The 19939-nt window shown below is 38.2% G+C and overlaps 1 protein-coding gene across 2 annotated transcripts in view; it reads left to right on the forward strand.

The window, feature by feature from the left end:
- Window positions 1–13617, forward strand: part of Zdhhc20 (zinc finger DHHC-type containing 20) — a 90940-nt gene extending 77323 nt beyond the window's left edge. The window contains exons 8-13 of one of the 2 annotated variants that reach the window (XM_023699147.1): window positions 1118–1250; window positions 3936–4062; window positions 9447–9536; window positions 11112–11227; window positions 12519–12595; window positions 13519–13617. In XM_023699147.1, coding sequence (XP_023554915.1) covers window positions 1118–1250; window positions 3936–4062; window positions 9447–9536; window positions 11112–11227; window positions 12519–12556 — 504 coding nt within the window. In that variant the 3' untranslated portion in view covers window positions 12557–12595; window positions 13519–13617. The remainder of the gene's footprint in view (window positions 1–1117; window positions 1251–3935; window positions 4063–9446; window positions 9537–11111; window positions 11228–12518; window positions 12596–13518) is intronic. The other variant, XM_023699148.1, reaches the window with a different exon arrangement.
- Window positions 13618–19939: the final 6322 nt, after the last annotated feature.

Here is a 19939-nt window from a genome sequence, read left to right on the forward strand (position 1 = left end):
GCGGTTCAATCCCCCAGCACCACATGCCAGCCAGCCCCGCCCCCTGGTGGGCTGAGCTGGCCACACACACACACATAAATAAAAATTTAAAAAAAAAAAAGAAAGAAAGGTACCTGAAGAAAAAAAAAAAAAAGGGTACCTGAATTGTGCTGAAAGAGCTAAATGTTTTTATCTGGTTTTTTGTTGAAATTTTTGAAAAAATATTGAACATGACCATTAGAAAGGCAACATCTTAGTGTCCCTTCAAAAACACAGGGCTTATAGCATAGTACTCAGGTGTTCAGGGTAACTTTGTATAAAAATTGGTTTCTTAATACATTGTCTCTATTTGCACAAGCTTTGCCGCAGGAAATCTACAGAGAATTGTCCGAAGGTAAAGCACATCATCCCCATGGCATTGTCATTATTTCTTTTATGACATTTTATAGCAAATTCTGTAATGAAATTTTTCTTCACAGGATGAGATAAAAGAATCACTTACGAGGTAAAGTGGGAGAAAAGAGAAATACCAAAATAATCTAATGTATGGCTAGGATATAGCTCAGTGATAGAGCATATCAGGCCCTGGTTGAACCCCCAGTATGAGAAACTAAAACAAAAAGGAAAAAAGAATGATCTAATTCTTAATAACCTTCCTTTCTGTCTGTAAAATGTTTTTGTAACTTAAATAGAAGGGTGGATTCTTATAGCTGTAAAAAAAAAATAACAGAGAAGCTGTTTCCACTCAATACCTTCTGGCAGACGTACTTACCCAAATTGCCAGTTGCCTCCCAGGCTTCTTGGGGGGCAGAGGCTGAGGTGGGAAGGTCCGCCTGACAGTAAAGGCCTGGGCACCTGTGCAGAAGTAAGACCCAAGAAACACAATATAAAACTTCAGTATATTCCAGTGAGTTTCTGGTGACAGTGTATCAGTGAAAGAAATATTTTAGTATAGATTCTAGATATTGAGAAAAGCTTGCCTATGAAAGAAAATTGTTAGGAAGAAGAGTTCATCTTTTCATTTGATTACTGAGTGATACTGCTAGCATTTTTAAATATTGAAGAGCAATTTTTGAATTTTTTGTTGGATTTAAAGGTTTACTATCCTCAAATTTGACTTTTTTTTCTCCTTCCTCAGAATGAGCCGACAGATACACGTGCAAAATTCCATGTCCTTTTCCTTTTCTTCGTGTCTGCAATGTTCTTCATCAGTGTACTCTCACTCTTCAGCTACCACTGCTGGCTGGTTGGAAAAAATAGAACAACGATAGGTAAAAGGCCAAGATAAGTGTGCACAAACGAATATGAAATCTAGACAAGGGCAGGAGTCAGGTGGTAGAGCAGTGTGGAATGGCTCTGTGTTGAAACTGTGGTTGTATGCAAGCAATAAACGGAGAGGTTCATTGTGTTGAAGAGCTTCAAGAATTACTTTTGTAATTTCAGATATATATATATATATATATATATAGAGAGAGAGAGAGAGAGAGAGAGAGAGAGAATTTTAATAAATAAAAAATAATTTTAATAAAGAGTTATCACTTGACTAGCACATGCCAGATCCTGGGCTCAGTCTCCAGCACTGCAAATAAGCAAGCATGCTCATGCACACACAGGGAGGCTGAGGCAGGAGGATTGAGAGTTGGGAGTCAGCCTGGGCAGTATACACAGCCTTTTCTCAGAAGAGAGCTGGGGATGTATCTTGGCTCAAAGGTTCTGGGTTAAATTCCCAATACCACAAATAAAAAGAACACTAAGGATCACCTGCCTTCTCAAATTCACAGTGATCCTCCTGCTTCAGCCTCCTGAGTGCTTAGTTTGCAGCAAGTGCCCCTACACTTGAAAAGAGTTTTTAGGGGCTGGTGAGATGGCTCAGTGGTCTAAAGCGCCTACTTAGAACAAGCTTAGCAAAGCACAGGGACCATGGTTCAATCCCCCAGCACCACATGCCAGCCAGCCCCGCCCCCTGGTGGGCTGAGCTGGCCACACACACACACACACACACACACACACATAAATAAAAATAAAATTTAAAAAAAAAAAGTTTTTAATATGGAATGCCAAAGAGAGATTTTAGGAAAACATTTAGTAGTTACATTTAGATGTTTCCAATCTCGTGTATTACTGGGTCATGTAAATTATGGTGGCTTCCAGAGTAAAGATTTTCTACACCCTTCCTACCCCAGTTTACCTTCTACTATTTCATTCTCCCCACTTCCATCACTTTTATTTATCCTTTTTCCACCTGAATAAAATTTCCTACATCTATTAACTGATTCGACCATCTTCACAGAATCTCTTGCCATCTTCTTTATTCCTAATCAGAGAACAAAATGTGGTATACTGACAAAAGCCACCCCTTAAAACCTTCAGCAAAAGCTAAAAACTGAAAGATTTCAAGTTAAAAAAAAAAAAAAAAATTACTGCTTTCCAAAGGATACGTCTGATAGTAGTGGACCAGTTTCCCACCTGCTGTCAACCAGTTTGAACTGAGTGGTAGCCACCTGTTACAGATAGTACAGAAATGCCTTCATCTGCTGCCTCCCAATTGGCCCGGCTGCTTCCCTCCTTTACTGCTCACCCTGCAGGTCTTTATTAGATGAATATTTCCAGGAAAACCACTTCTCTGTTAATATTCTTTTTCACCAGTGACCACAATAAGAAACACATTTTAATCATGACTTGATATATGCACAGGCTTACAAATTATGTAAGTTAAGAATTTTACAAAGCATCATTAATCTCAACTATGTGCACTATGCTCTGCTACGTTGTGCTGTAGCTCACAGCTGCTTCCTTCATTGCACATCCTGCTACAGCATTCTGGCCCACGCTTTGAAACATATTGCCTAGGTGTGCCACCTCTTACAGCCTCCTGTTCTCACACTACTAACTGTCCTTTGCTGCATCAAGATTGTTATTCTACTTGATAGCACCTTTGCTCTTCATAATTGTCACTCACCACAGTTAGATCACTTCCCCACATTTAATGAGTTCCTGTATTCAAACTAATACCATTATCTCAAACAGGCAAGGTAATCTCTTTGATTTCGGTAGCTGCTGCTTCTCATAACCACACTGAGCTTTTAATCACCTAGAACTGAAGAACTCTTATGTATGAAATTTTTGTCCACACATACAATAGGACTGTTGAAAGTTGGAGGGACTCTTGCTCCCATACTGGTTGTTGGATCTGGAGAGTGAGGGTCTCAGGCCTCACTGTGGCCCTTGACTCTTGACTACAGTAACATACGTTTTTTGGTCAGGTTCCTTACCTGTTAATCCACAATGTGATTGCACATTGTCACCACTCTCTGTTCTGCTTACCCTCATGAATTCTTCATACAAAACTTTAAAATGATGAGCAAACTCATCTTCCAGCTTTATAACCTTTCATGAACATTGCTACTTGAAAGAATGGTTTGTAACCACTCCTCCTCTCTCCTTGCTCATTGAAGATATATTGGGCCAGTAAGATAGCTCAGTGGTCTAAAGCAGCTGCTTAGGCAAGCATAGGTGGGTGCAAGGGACTGCAGTCCAATCCCTGGCAGAACATGCCATACCAGCCCCACCCTCAGGGTGGGCTGAACTGGCAGGGGGAAAAAATTTATTTATATATATGTGTGTGTGTGTATATTTCAATAGAATTTCCAGTAACACTAGATAATTATTTTAACATGTTGTTTTATATTGTTGATAAAATTAAAGATGTACTTTTTTCAAATAAGTTTATCTTTTTTAAAATAACAGTAATTTTACATATTTATGGGATACAATATAACATGTATATAATTGTAATAATCAGCTGAGGATAATTGGCTTGTCACCTGTTATCATTTCTAGTTATTTTTTAATTGCTGCAAATATACTATGGTTTAACATGAGACATAAGGAAATTGATATTTTCAATTTCTTTTATAAGTTTTAAATAGATTAATTGGCTTTTTTTTTTTCGATAGAATCATTCCGTGCACCTACATTTTCATATGGACCTGATGGAAATGGTTTCTCTCTTGGGTACAGTAAAAATTGGAGACAAGTATTTGGTGACGAAAAGAAATACTGGCTACTTCCAGTGTTTTCAAGGTAAGTTATAAAATTCGGGACTCAGAAATCATTGAATTTATGGTAGTCTGTGTCTCTGATTAAATATATTAAGATTCAGAGGGGGCCTGGCCCTAGCTCAGTTCTTTAAGTGGCTGCTTCCACAAAGCTGTCAGCCTCAGGTTGTTGTAGTTCGATCCCCACAACCCTCCAGCCAGCCAAAAGTGCCCTGAAGGCATTCGAGGAGCAAAAAAAAAATCCTTATTGGGGCTGGCGAGATGGCTCAGTGGTCTAAAGCACCTACTTGGAACAAGCTTGGCAAAGCACTGGGACCGCAGTTCGATCCCCCAGCACCACATGCCAGCCAGCCCCGCCCCCTGGTAGGCTGAGCTGGCCACACACACACACACACACACACACACACACACACATAAAAAAAAAAAAATCAAAAAAAAAAAAAGATTCAGAGAATATAATACCTAATGACTTTTGTGGGGAGTACCAAGAATTGAACTCAGGGCCTTGCACTTGCCAGGAAGCTGCTATGCAGTTGAGCTATATCCCTGGCCCTCATTTTGACATTTTTGTAGGCCTTTAAAATGAATGCTCAAAAAAATAAAATAAAATAAATAAAATAAAATAAAATGAATGCTCAGGGGCCGGGGAGATGGTTCAGTGGACTAAGCGCTTCCGTGGCAAGCACAAGGGCCTGAGTTCAATCCCCGGTTCCGCCAAAAAAAAAGATAATAATAAAATAAAATGAATGCTCAGGGCCGGGGAGGTAGCTTAGTAAAGCAAGCACAAGGTCCTGATTTCAGTCCCCAGAACCACAAAGAAAAAGTATGCTCAGAATAACTTGATCAGACATAAAATAGTTTGCTTTCATTTTAAATTATATGTAATAGAATTTAAGCATATATGTGAACAAAGAGTAAAAAATATAAAGAGGCATAAGAAATAATCACTTTCTTTTAAACCTAAATGGTTGGAAATAAAGAATTTCAGGAATTTTATACTTATAGCTGTATATTCAAATTTTCCCATTACAGGAGTCAATACTTTTCTTTCTTAAAACACATAGTGCAACTTTACCTCTATTGTAAAAGAATATTTACTAACAATTCATAGTTTCCATTTCTCTAATTCCCAATGATTCTAGAAAGCCTACTTGCCCATGTCATTGTAGAGAAGGAAAATATTTATAAATGAAGTCATATATTTATTACAGTTACAGGATATTTTCCTTAACCAAATCACCTGTTTTGGTCTAAAAGTGATTTACATGGCTTTCATTTTTGAAGACTGCTTTCACTTGGTATTGAATTCTAGATGTTGCTTCACTGTTTTCTGGCCTTCATTATTTGTGTTAGGTTTGTGGCCGTGGTTACTTTCATGCTACATAGAATGCCTTTTCTCTGGCTGCTGTGAAGCTATTTAATCAGTGTAAAGTTTTCTTAAGGTATACCATGGTATAGTTTTCTTCATGTTTCTTGTTGGGATTGATTAAGCTTCTTGCCTCTGGTTTTATAGTTTTCATCGAGTTTAGAAAAATTGTTAATCATTGCTACATCTGTCCTCTCTCTTCCTTCCCTATCTTAGGGACTCTTGCTACAGCCATGTTTGTCCCTTCAGAGTTTCTCACAGCTCAATAATGTTCATTTTGTATGTTCTGTGTTTTTATTTTATGTAGGTCTGTTGCTATATTCAAGTTTACTGGACTTATATGTACTTTCTCTATTATCTTGTTCCGTTTTGTTTTGCTTTGTTTTGTTTTTTAACGTATTTGGTTGTTGCAGTGTCTCACCAAGCAGTTCGAACTCATAGTGATCATCCTGCTTTCAGCCTCACCAGCGCTGGGATTACAGGCATACACCACCATGCCCAGACTCTGACCAGCTCAGCCTGCCCTGGGAGCCAGGCTGGTGCAGCATGTGGTGCCAGGGATTGAACCATGGTCCCTGAGCTTGACTAAGCTTGCATAAGCAGGTGTTTTTGTCCACTAAGCTATCTCGTTGGCCTTGTCTCATGTTTTTGAGTTTTTTTTATTAGAACACAGATACTTGTTGAGAAAATTATTTTCTCTGATCAGTGAATTCCTGGCTTGAGGTCCCCTCCAACTTCCTGTTATGAAAGTGTTACTCTGTTATTTTCCACTTTGTATGGTTTCTGTGGACCATCAGCCTTACTCTTACCTAATGTGCTGTTTGTAAATTACTGTGTGGACTCTTATTACTTTCCACTAGACACATTTTTATCACTGGTTTTAAGTAGTTTGGTGATGATATTCTTCAGTATTTAATCTGCCTGGATATTTATTATGATTCACACGTCTGTGAAATTATAGCTTTTACTGGATTTAAAACAGTTTTACCCATTATGGCTTCTGGTTATTTTTGGTTTCTGTTGTTTTGTTTCTGATCCTAGGATTGAACCCAGGACCTTTACATGGAGCTACATACCCAGTCCATTTCATTTTTTATTTTGAAACAGGGTCTTATTCAGCTCCTTAGTTGCCCAGGCTGGGGTTGAACTTGCCATCCTCTTGCCTCAGCCTCCCACTGCTGGGGTCACAAGCAGGTGCCACCACAGCTGGCCTCAGTTGGTATTTTTGTGATTTTTGCCTCCTGGCCCTTTGTTCTAGCCCTTGCCCATCAGCTTTCCTGGACTCTGAACTCCATACGTTCAGTTTTTTGGTAGGGACCACAGGTTGTTACTGTTCTACCCTCCTCCCTCATCCTTTTGCCTCACTTTGATGAATTTCTGTGGCTGTGTATAAAAGTCCATTCATCTCCTTCAGCGGTATCTAGTTTGCTGGAAAACCTGTCTGGTATGTTTTTCATTATATCTTATATTTCTGTTTTTATATATATTAATCCTTTAAATTTATAGACATACTTATAATCATTTGAAGTCTACTAATTTTCATTAAAATTGTTAATTTTCTAATGCTTTTCTAATGGCTGTTTTTTTCTTAGCTTTGGATCACATTTTCCACTGCTTTTCATGTCTAGTAACTTGATTGGATGGTGAACATTTTGAATGTTACTTTGGTGAGACCCTCTTAAGAAATCAAAAAAAGGGGCAGGGTCTCGCTGTGTAGTCCAGACTGCTCCAGCATTCACTGTGTAGCCCAGGCTAGCCTCAAACTATGCTGCCTCGGCCTCCAGAGTGCTGGGATTACACACATGCATCACCACACCTGGCTTATTGTCTCCCTTTATTTTTGTTTATTTTGTCTTTTTGAGATACGGTCTTATTAGGCAGTTCAGGTTGGCCTTGACCTCACTTTGTAGCTTAGGCTGGTCTTGAACCTTGCAGCAACCTCTGACCTCAGCCTTCCAAGCACTGGGATTACAGGTGTGTGCCACCTGTCTCCCTTTAAAGAACGTTTTTTTGTTTTTGTTTTTTTAATGTATTTAGTACAGGATCTACAGGGTCTCACTACACAGATCAGACCCATAGTGATTCTCCTGTTTTCAGCCTCCCAATGCGGGATTACAGGGGCACGCCACCACACCCAGTTTCAATCACCATCTCAGTGTGCCCCAGGGGCGGGGCCAGCACAGCATTCCAGGAATCGGAACCCACTCCCTTCATCTGCCTAAGCAGGTGCTTTAATCCCCTGACCTATCTGGTTGGCCCTGTTTTTTTGTTAGAATTAGAGGTTGTCGGGGTGGACCATGCAGAGGAGCAAGCCTTCCTCACGCCTCATCCTTACAGGATGGCACTGAGCTGGAGAGAGCTCCGCAACTGCACGCATCACAACTTACTCTGACCCGCAAAACAATAAAGCCTGAAACTTTCCTTGGAAAAAAAAGAAGAAGAATTAGATTACTTATGTCTCAGCTAGGACCATTTGAGGCTTATTTAAACTTAATTAGTTGAGTCCAGAGGAGCATTTTTTAGGGCTAGGTTAGCCTTGGAATTCAAGTGAGGTCTCTCAGATTCATAGCAGAGATCTTTCTACTTTGCCTTGTCAGGGTCAAATGCTTCCTAGTTTTATGAGGACTGAATTTGTTACTTTTACTTCCTAGTTCTTTTCCCAGATTCACCTATATACCTTAATATTGATCAAAATGTTCCAAGTATAGGACTGCACACTGCTACAGTCATTACTCTACATATCTTCTTTTTCTGCACTGTCCCATAGAGTGAAACCACTTGAACTCTCTAAACACCCATCTCTGTCACCTCAGTTCACAGGACTACCTTGCTCTGCTTGGAGTCTCTTTCTGGTGCTACAGTGATGGTGGAAGATTGGTGTACTTATTTCATTTTTGAGACCACAGTATTGTACAGCGGTTTGAAAAATTGCTTTGTTCATCTAGCTGTTTATGATGGCATGTTACACTAACCAGTCACTCTGTTTTGCCAGACGCAAAAGCCTCTGCTGTTTAGAGTTTTGATATGTTAAGAATACAAAAATAAGGCATAACTGCACTTTTTTTTACACTGTAAACTTTTTTGTTTTTTATTTTTCCTTTTTCAGACAAGGTTTCACTGTGTTGTGCAGGCTGACTTTGAACTCACTGTGTAATGTATGGTTACCTCAAACTCATAGCAGTCCTCCTGCCACAGTCTCCCCAAGAGCTGGAACACTATAAACTTGAAGGCAGAGATTTTCTTCTGTTTGGTCACTGCTATATCCTTGGTGCTTAAAATATTACCTAGAAAGTTACAGACAGTCAGACATTTGGGGTGGTGTTTTTTAAATTTGTTTCCGGTCCTAGAGACCCTACATGGGACCTCATGAATATTAGGCAAGTGTTTTATCATTGAGCTATGTCATTAGTCCTAAATATAGATTTTTTTTTTTTTTTTTTTTTTTTCCAGAACCAGAGATTGAACTCAGGCCCTTGCACTTGCCAGGGAAGCGTTTATTCTACTGAGCCATCTCCCTGGTCCCAAGATTTAATAAATATTGCTGAATGAATACATAGGTGGAATTTACATCTCTAATTTGAACTTGAGCCTGGATGATTTCTTAAATGGTCGTGATAACAAAGCCACTATCCCAATTACTTGCATAGCTGTTTGATGACCTAACTAGGCATGGTGATCTTAGCAAATACAGAAGATATTGTCCCTTAGTTTTTTGTTTAGCTTACCTTTTTTTAGGTAAAGTCTTGTTATGGAATCAGGGCTGATTTTGAACTCCAGGGCTCAAGCAGTCAGTTGTCCTGCCTCAGCCTTCCGAGAAGCTGGGGTTAAGGTTCACTTGGTGCCCCACCAACCATGTTTCTGAACATGTATAGATTAGGAGCAAAAAGGGCCTGTGTGTTCTGTGGAGAAAAAGACCTCTGAGTTTAGAAATCTTAGGACTCATTCTCTGAACAACAAATTAGAGTCATCTTCCCATTGTTCCTCTGAAAACTGCATGTTAAATTTGACCCTGAGCCCCATTATTGCTTTTTCTCATTGTGTAGCTTGGGTGATGGTTGCAGTTTCCCAACGCGCCTAGTGGGGATGGATCCAGAACAAGCTTCTGTTACAAACCAGAATGACTATGCCAGGAGGTAGGTTTCTTATCCTTGTGTTTTTCAGTGTTTATTGTAAAACCAAGAGCTTGCATATCTTATGATAGCAACAGCAAGCCATCATAAGTAGGAAAAGCAAAATTCTATTTAATTTTTTTTTTAAATTGGCTCAATGTGTGTATGTACCTAAAATACTTAGGATCACTGTATATTTTTATCATCAAACCAGACCACTTTTGAGAACAGAAAAAAGTTCTTATGTCTAGCATATATCAATAGTTAAAGTAAGACAGTTACAAAGAGCTGAAAATCTCTCAGCAAACTAGTGAGCTAGGGAATACATGGCATCTTCCCAGAAAGTAAGGTATTCTTTAAAGGTCCAATTATATTTTCTTAAGTTATATTCTTTCAAAGTAATCATTGTACAATAAAATCACCATTTTAGCTGGGTGTAGTAGTGCACCCCTCTAATCCCAGCACTTGGGAGGCTGGGGCAGGAGGGTCATTGCTAGTTGGAGACCAGCCTGGGCTACAAAGAGAGCTCAAAGCCAGCCTGAACTGCATAGTGAGACCCTGTGTCAAAAAGACAAAAATAAATAACATTAAATCATCATTTTCTTTTGACAGATTTTTAAGGCAGTATCAAAATAATGAGTAGTCAAAACATACAAATTTTTTTCTTACTCATCTTAACAGAAATTTTCTCATGTCTGCATGATAACCTGACAAATTCAGTGAAATAGTACATTTTAAATGGAAAACTAGGGGGTCAGAGAGATGGCTCTGAATAAGCGCAAGGGCCTGAGTTCAATCCCCAGTTTAAATGGAAAATTAAAGGAGATAGATACTTCTTTTGAAGTGAAACACTTGAAATGTATTTATTATGAAAATAAGCTGCTAGGGGTGAGAGACCCTGTGTTCTAAGTTAGCATATTGACTTTAGAAGAATATAAACATTTGAGCCCACAAGCTAAGGCCTCTGACCTTTGAACTCTAGTATTTATCTTAGTCTGTGAAGTCTTGCGCTGGCTTTCCCTCATCTACAGCTGTCAGTGAGAAGTCAGTGTATACAAAGTGTCTAGCACACACACTGACCCACCCAAGCGCCCACCAGTCTCAGTTCCCTTTGCCTCCTTTCCTCTGTGTCCTCCCTCCCTAGTTCTCATAGCTAGAAGAATAAATCTACACTAAATCACTAAATCATTTTTTCCCTTAGATCTAAACTGCAGAGGTAGAAAGCAGAAAACTTGGGAAATGAAAGGTAATTTTTTTGTACTGGCCACAGGCATAGCTCCTCACCTGTTCCTGTACTACCTCGGCTCCTGATTAACATGTTAAAACACTCAGGCTTACCTCTGAAGCTTTTTTCCTTTTGTCTAATCATTTTCATTGGCAGTGTTGGAGTACAGATTCTTGGGTCTAGAGAGCCATGTAATGGGGGTTGTGGGCTTTTTTTTTTTTTTTTTTTTTTTGGCAAGGTAGTTTTGGCTAAGTTCCTATGAGTTGTCTTCACGTATTTAGGAAAAGGAATACTAATTTGCTGCTTATTAATTTATTAAGTATCCTTAATTGAGCATTAATCTATTTTACTAGATTATTTTCTCCTCTTTTCAGTATTGGCTCAAATCCACCTTTTCCTACCAAACCACTTAGTGAATCAAAAAACCGTTTGTTGGACACTGAATCTCAGTGGCTGGATAATGGAGCTGAAGAAGGTGCCATCAGATCAGGTAATGGTTCTCCTGCGGAAACACTGTTCATTTGGTTCAGATGAATTTAATACATGTAGGAAAACCAAAGAATGGGCTGCTTTGAAGTACTAACTTGTGAAATGTATTCAGGAAGCACCTAGTGTGTGTATACTGCCCCTTTTTACTGGTGACTTCTCCAGGGAAAAGTGGCAGTGTGGGGCAGACACTGTGGCTAACGGTCAGGTGGGCCGCATTTTTTCTGGTCACCCATTTCTTCCTTCAGCTGTAAACTCCTTTTGATAGTGGCTGCTCAGGTTCGTGTTTAGCAGCGCTGTTTTCTAGGGCCCCAGTTCATACTTAATTGAGAATAATGTTTGAAAAGCATCGTGCTCATTGCTGGTTTAGTTTCTAACAACTATAGATCACATATGTTTTGGGGTTCTTACTTTTTTTTTTTTTTTTTTTTGGCGGAACGGGGGATTGAACTCAGGCCCTTGTGCTTGCCGAGGAAGCACTTATTCCACTGAGCCATCTCCCCAGCTCAGTTTTGGGGTTCTTAATGCCTCAATCATTTCATAAATTTTGGATACAGTATAAAATAAATGATAAAATTGAAATGGGATATATAATCAGACTTGGGTTTATAGTATTGGGCACTTAGGAGCCGGGGAGATGGCTCAGTAGAATAAGCACTTCCCTGGCAAGCGTAAGGGCCTGCGTTCAATCCCTGGTTCCACAAAAAAAAAAAAAAAAGTGTTGAGCACTTAGTAGCATTATAGCCTAAAACATACTTGAGGTGCTTTTTTTTTTTTTTTTTTGAGGTGCTTCTTAACGATAAAAATGAGAGGCTTCTTAATAGTAGTGACAACATTGTCTTCTTACAATGTAGAAAAGCAACTGGAGACATTGGAATCATTTGTACTAACTCTAGAAAATGCCCTAAAAACACTTGCTGTCATTTTTTTTTTATGGAGGTCGAGGGAAGAAGGGTCATTTTAGCTTTAACAATATTATAAAAATCTTTTTTTTTTTTTTTTTTCTTTTGGTGGTACCAGGAAAAAAGAATCTCTTAATATTTTAGAATGATAAAACCTCTTCAGTAGATCAGTGAAAAATTCATTTTGTGGAACTAATTTTTGCTGCCAAACATCTTTAAAACCAGTGCACAAGGATCAGCCAAAAACCAGATTTTTAACTCTTAAAACTGATTATTCACTTCTGTGTTCTATAAGAATCTGCTTACCTAATAGTTCTTAATGCAGTCAATTTTACCACTTAGCGAGTAACCTAATATTTTTTTGTCACGTCATATATAATTATGTGCTTACAGGGACAAATAACCACGTTACAGTGGCAGTAGAAAATTGAGTACCACTTGTTCATAACTAACCATTCGATAAGAGCAAGGTAAGACAGTATAAAGGTAATTTCCTTGAGCAAACAGTTTCTTTGAATATTCCAAATGAAAACAAATCTATAACTTTTTTTTAACTCTTTGCAGTTATTTTAGCAAAAGGAATCAGTAGAAGAGAAACTGGAGGATAACATCTGCCATAATCTCATTCTTCTTAACTACTTGTAATGTAATGTTAATAAATACTGGTTGGTAGATAAGTCAAGAAATAGTTTAGGGGCTGGGGACATGGCTCAGTGGAATAAGCACTTCCCTGGCAAGCGCAAGGGCCTGAGTTGTATCCCTGGTTCTGGGAGAAAAAAAAAGAAATAGTTTAGGGTTGGTATGTGGACAGCTAACCTTTTCAATAACAGTGCCTTATTAATTAGTTGAAGAAAAAAGGTAGTTTTGCATTCTGCTGAGAAATGTGATCCAGGGACTAGTACTTGAAGTTACAGATTGAGGAGAAGACAGAAAGAGGTTTATTAATGCTATTTACCTAGTTTTTATAAACAACACAGCTGATCACCACAGACTTAGAGCTTCAGAGGCAACTCATGGCCATGCTCCTGTCCCTTCACACCTGGACCTCCCACCTGGGGTCTCTGCCAGGGGAGCAGAGACCTTTTCCTGCTTACTCACATTCCCAGATTATCATCAGGCTGGATTTTGTTAGCACATTTATTCCTTAGCCGACAGAACCATTTAATATATTTTGAGAAGTAAAAATATAAAGTGTTAGAGCATAGTGCCGCACACCTATAATCCCAGCACTTGGGAGGCTGAGGCAGGAGGAGGACTGCAAGTTTGAAACCAACCTGGGCTGCAGAGTGAGCTCAAGTCCAGCCTGAATTGGATAGTAAGACCCTATCTCAAAAAGACATTTTTTAAAAAAAAATCTAGTGTTAGCTAATAATTGTCATTTCTGTTTTCATAGGTGTATAAAAACATTATGGACCAATGTTTTCCATTTTATTTGCAAGAAAATGTCCAATGGAGTAAAATCAAGTATAAGAGAAGATCTATTTTTTAAAAACGAAAGTCTTTGTACAGTTCGCTGGATCTACAGAAGCACTACAAAACAGAATGATGCCTTAACTTTTAAGTGTCCATTTGTGCATCGTTGACTCACAGCTCAAAAGTGACTTAATTTTCCTTTACAAATAACACTTGCCTGTTAGGAGATGCTGTAATAGGAGCTTTCATCCCATGTTAACATGGCATACATGTTTTATATCTGAGTTACAATGTTAAGAGTGATGTCTTCACTCTAAAACACATGCTAAAAACTTGTCTTAAATGAAGTACATCTGGGACAGTTGGTAGCTGAAGTGAATAATATCCAAATTACAATTGCCTGAACTATAATAAGGGAAAGAAAACGACTACTTTTTTTAAATTGGGTGTTTGCTAATTTATACTTTTATACTTTTCAACATTTTTAATAAAGATCTTTTTATTCTAGGCTATAAAATAACATACTCAGAAGGATTTAGATATCTAAATATAATCATAGAATAGAGAATGTGTTGATATAATTCATTGAGGGCTATATAACATGTACTATACTTTGTACCCAAGGGTTGAAGGAGACTTGTCAGTATAAGTTGGGGTACTCTCTGCTTTTTTGATGGTCTGAGGCTGTTACGGGGGCACAAAATTACATGTGGCATGAAAGATTTGACACAGGAATAGATGGAAATGGCTAAAATAAAAACAAAAAGATAGCATATTGTAAGATGTTAAGTATTTTCAGTTCTGAAGTCATCTTAAACAAAACAATTTGGTTGACTTTCAATTTTTTATTTAGCTAATAGCTAGAATTATTTTGAAACTTTTTACAGTAATCTTGTAACATCTTAAACCTTAACTTAAAATACAATGTGAACTAGGAACTTTAGATTAATATAATTCTCAGGAAGAAATTCTAAGCCTCAGTAGTCATTTAAAATTCCCAGTCTCTGAGAAATGGATTCCAGTTTTAAATGCCAAATCTTAAATCAGACTAGCAAAGATAAGTTATATAAAAATAACAATATAGAAGTGTTATTCCTCATGTACTCTTTCACCAAACCAATCCTCCAAATTAGTTCCAGTAGTTAGGTAAAGAGAAACTTTACCAGCATCAGTAGCAGAGGTTATCATTTTCTCCTCTATATGGTGGGATTGCAGGGCAGAGGGTGTCCTGAAACAGTTGTCCTGGATGACTTCTGGTGAGGTTTATTTTTTTTAGGTGAGAATTCTGCAATGCCCTTTCTTTGCAAAATTATCTTTCTTTTTGTTCACCTACCGATATTTTCAGAGTACTTTATGTATCAGTGTTCTAGAAATAGGTCCATAATTTTCTAACCTAGCACAAATTTTATAGTTAATATACCAAGTTTACAATTTGAAGGACTGTAATTTGCATTGACCATACTAATACTGAATCTTAAGAACTAACTTGTTTTCCCTTTGGACCAAAGGAAATAAGCTTTGAAAACATAAAACTAGCAAGAGACTCAAGATATCAACTAGCCAAAAGCCTAACTTCAATTTGGTGGTTTGTATATTACAGGAATTAATAATGTTTAAAAATACTTGACAACTTTTAGAAATGTTATGGTCACCTTTTTTAGTACATTTCACACAAAGGATTTGCATGCGCTTGGCTAACAACTGAGGAAGCATTTTCCCTTTAACCTAACTCAGGCACTTTTGTGAATTATATTTTTTAATTATTTTTGTTGTTTAACATCACCTTTAAGAGTATAGTAAATATTGTATGTACCTTTTTAGAAATGTCAGGTAAAGGCACTTACTTTAGTTACCTTTGATTTAATTAATTTACAGCCAACATTTGGCCACATGATAAACATTTAGCTGAATTTACTCATAATATCTGGGACCATTCATGAAGGGCCTACAGGTGGGATCAGGGGAAAGGCTGCCTCTTTGGTATTTCTACTGATACAGGTTATCCTTATCAACTGTTGGGAGGGATCAAAAGAAGCCTTGCCAAAACTTCTAATTACTTCCATCTTCAAGCACTTGAATATCTGTGGTGATACTTAAGGAAAATGCCATTGAATTTCAGGTCTTGCCATTGCCATTAAAAATAAATTAGACAAGAGACTTGGTTCACCTGGTACGAATTTACTTGAATATTCAGTACCTGAGGCACCTGACAATATTGCTGTGCCAAACCAAAGAGCAGCTGCCATGTATTAGTCATTGAAAATAATCATGTTTACAAAGTTCATTTTCCTCTTCATATAGGATGATTTTTTTAAAACTTTACATATTTAGTGGTTATGATCCAATGAGGCATAAGTATGTAAGACTATAAGGTTAGTTTAAATCAAATATGCAATGTTTACTTGAATTTTATTTCTTTAAAGAGCAAATTTGACTATGTTTACATGCGTGTTTAAGATAATTGGACCTGTATGTTGTCCGTTCACTTAGCTTCAACGCAAATGCATAGTCAGGTCTTGGAGTTAGGACCTGTGTATTTTGGGTATATGCATAGACAGTAATCTACAAATATGTTTCAACCACGTTTTATTCCATGCCTAGCACTGCTATCAATGGAGAGTATTTTTAACTAACCTATTAAGATATCATATTTTTGCATTTCAGCCAAAATAAAGATCATGTCTAATAATCTGTTGGATACAGGTAATGTTTAAATCTGAAATCCTTGTGTTTCATATGCTCTAAACTGTATTTTTCAATTTAAATTAAAAATGCAATATAGATTCAGAAAGGTCCATATTTTTCTAATGACTTCACTATATTATTTTGTTGGATTGCATAAAAAAGCAAGGAATTGTATTTGTATTAAAAAGATTAAGAAAGCTGTTAAGTTTATTTGTACTTGATTACAGATGAGTCTATACACATCGAAAAGAAAAGATGGACACTATTTTAAAAGTGATTTTTGGGGTTTTTTTGAGACAGGGTCTTGCTGTATAGTCGAGGCTGGCCTTGAACTCACTATGTAGCTAAGGCGGGCCTCCAACTCACAGAGATCCTCTTGCGTCAGCCTCTCAAGTGCTGGGATTACAGGCATGCACCACTTAAAATGATCTTTAATATGCTTTTATATAAACAAGTTTGAAATACAGTTTACCTTGATTGTCTTTACTTATCAAATACCATAAGCCTTTTATTTATTTCTCATTTGTATAATCCTGGATCATGATGTAGTGTTGACACTGCTTTGTCTTTTGGGTGGCCTAACCTGTATTGAATTAACATGTATGTAAAACATGTCAAAGCCTTTTTTTTTCAAAGATCATAATTACTTTATTAATAAAGTCTTGTTTTGAACAGTTGTGTTGTTTTTGTTGGTTGTTGTTGTTTTGAGACACGGTCTTTCTCCGTAATTCAGGCTGGGCTTGAACTCATTATGTGGCCCAGGATGGTCTTGACTCACTGTAATCCTCTTGCCTCATCTTTCCAAGTGCTGGGGTTACAGGTATGTACCACCATGCCTGACAGTTTTGTTGTTATAAGATAGTATTTACCAAATGAAAGAATAATTTTGATCATTTTTGAAAATCTGATTGAGGGCTGGGGAAGATAACTCAGTGGTCTAAGCTCCTGCCTGGCTAGCACAAAGACCCAGGTTCAGTTCCCTGTAGTGCATGCTCTACTCCTGTGCTGCGCCAGCCAGTGAAATTGGGTGTGACGGTGTACACCTGTAATCCCAGTGCTGGGGAGGCTGAGACAGGAGGATCACTATGAGTCCAAGCTGCATAGTGAGACCCTGTACCAAAAAAATAGAAATTCTTTTTTTTTTTTTTAATCTGAGGAGATATCACTTAGATTAGATAATGATTTGGGGAAACTACTTCTAAGGTATTTCAGTGCAAAAAAAAAAAAAAAGTTACAGTTTACAAGTTTATTTTCGTAATGTGCAACTGTGGCTGCTTGGAGGATGAAACAGTTACTGAGAGACAAGCAATCTCAAGGAAGCAGTCCCCAACCATGAACTCTCCAGCTTTTATTGCAGGGAAAAACAAGCAGAAAAAGTGTGGTGTGAAGGAACAAAGACATCTGCTGTATGACACTTTTTAGGTTAACCTAAGCCATTTATCTGGTGTCGGGGAAGCATGGTGATTAAACCTAGCACGTTTCCCTCATCTTTACCCATACATCCCAAGCTTTTGTCCTGCAGGCCACTTCATGACTTTTTTTTTTTTTTTTAATCTTTCCTTAACCCAAGTCCCCCACAGGGTATATAACTTAGCTTTTATTACACATTTTAATTTCAGAAATCACTTTCAAGACCTTGACTACTGCCAGGCATGGTGGTACACACTTGTAATCCCAGCACTCAGGAGGCTCAAGACAGCAGGATTGCCACAAATTTGGGTTAGCCTGAACTACATCGTGAGACCGTGTCTTGAAAAGCAATCTTATGATCATTAAAGTTCTGAGTAATTGATGTCAACTGTGTGTTCTTTTACAACATTCCCTTCCAAAGGGGTATAGTTCTCCTGGAGATTGCTGAACAGAACAAGAAGAGTCAGCGTTTTCACTGTGTACAACCTCCCTATGAGTACAGTAGAAAGGAAACACTTGCTCCTAATCTGGAGCCCCACCCTTCAGTAAACCCTGATAAATTTGTCGTCTCATAATGTGGATATAGGGCCGGGGAGATGGCTCAGTAGAATAAGCGCTTGCCTGGCACAAAAAAAAAAAAAGTCATAATGTGGATGTAATATGTATATCTACCATGTAAAGTGTGTGTAACATGAAATAAGGCGAGATGTGGATGTAACCTTGACAGATGATGTACCTCCAGTGTACCCCCCCACCACCACCATATACAAGGAAGGTGAAACTTGGTATAACCTTCGGTCCAACACTGGGGCCCTGCTTTTGTGGGGGTTTTTTTGCTCACCTATAAACCCTGTACTAACCTTGCTCACTGAGAGGGCAGGGCCTGACTGGAGGCTGCCAGTGTAAATAAACACTTTCCTTCCAACTTTGGTGAGGGTCTGTTGTCTCCAATTTCTGTAACATGGTGAGCTGTAACACTTGCTGCAACACTAGCAGCCCCACTTTTAGAAATTTATGCAAAACAAGTATGGTTTGTGTCTGGATGTCTGTCCCCAAAGCCTCATGTCATGGGCAGCTTTTCAGAGACAGTTCGTTAAACCTGGTCCTCTTTTCATGCCCTCACCTCAGTAAACAGTTACATGGTTCCAGCTCAACTCAGCAGGGATCTGGGTTACTTTGTAAACATCCTGGTTCAGTGCTAAATGAAGGCGAGAGAGGATGTGAGTGCCACACACACACAAGAGGGTGGGTAGCCTGCTTATAAGGAAGGAAAAGAGACTTGTTTTTCCCCCTTGTTGCTCTTGTTACTTTTGCTGTCTTTTGCTGCTTGAGCTGTTGCCCCTGTCCCATGCCATCCTGCCTTGGATCCAGCTTATTATGGACTGAAACCTCCACAAACTGAGCTAAATACACCTGTATCTCTAATTTTTCATTTGAGGAATTTTGTCCCAACAACCAAAGGAAAAAACCAATAAGCATAGAAGGCTAGTGGCTTGAGAGGATTTAAAAAAAAAAAAAAAAATTGGGAAAACCAGTGTTTTATCATTAGTAAGAAATTGGTTGTTTATAAAAATTAAACTATTTCCATGGGAAACCACAAATCATTGGGAAAAAGTGGTAAGGAGAATAATGGAGGGGTCAGCCACATTTTGCTTTGCTTTTGAGCCTTTACAATCACATACCTAAATGTAAAATCCAGACTAGAAAGTGGAAAAGGGTTTTCATGAAAATAGCTTATAGTCCTATTTTATTTACCATTATCTTCAGGGCCTGAGACTGTCAGAGTCATACTAGACACTATACCTTCAGGATGGTATATTTTACACTTGAACAATAAATTAAAAAAAAATTAGTCAAACATGTTTTGGAGGTAGTATAGTTGCACATAGACATCTCGAAGGAAACACCAATAATTTTGGATCACAGACATTACAGTGTTTTTATTGTTTAACACAAACATCTTTCTAAAAAAGGTATTAGTACCATTTCTTTCACTGTGATTGTGGTGGGATAAATGGGTACAGCATCACTGGAAAGCACTGTGGCAGTCTGTGTGCTTACCCACTGCCCCACAGTCCCAAGGAGCAGAATCTGTTATACAGAATTATGCAGGCAGCTGCAAGACAGCTGTATAAAGATATGCATGACAGCATCATGTGTTATTGGATAAGTTAGAAGCTAATGTCAATAATTAAAAGATGTGGGCTGGTGAGATGGCTCAGTGGTCTAAAGCACCTCTTAGAACAAGCTTAGCAAAGCACAGGGACCGCGGTTCAATCCCCCAGCACCACATGCCAGCCAGCCCC

The sequence above is a fragment of the Octodon degus genome, unplaced genomic scaffold (genome assembly GCF_000260255.1).
Source record: "Octodon degus isolate 3935 unplaced genomic scaffold, OctDeg1.0 scaffold00111, whole genome shotgun sequence".
NCBI classification, from domain to species: domain Eukaryota; kingdom Metazoa; phylum Chordata; class Mammalia; order Rodentia; family Octodontidae; genus Octodon; species Octodon degus.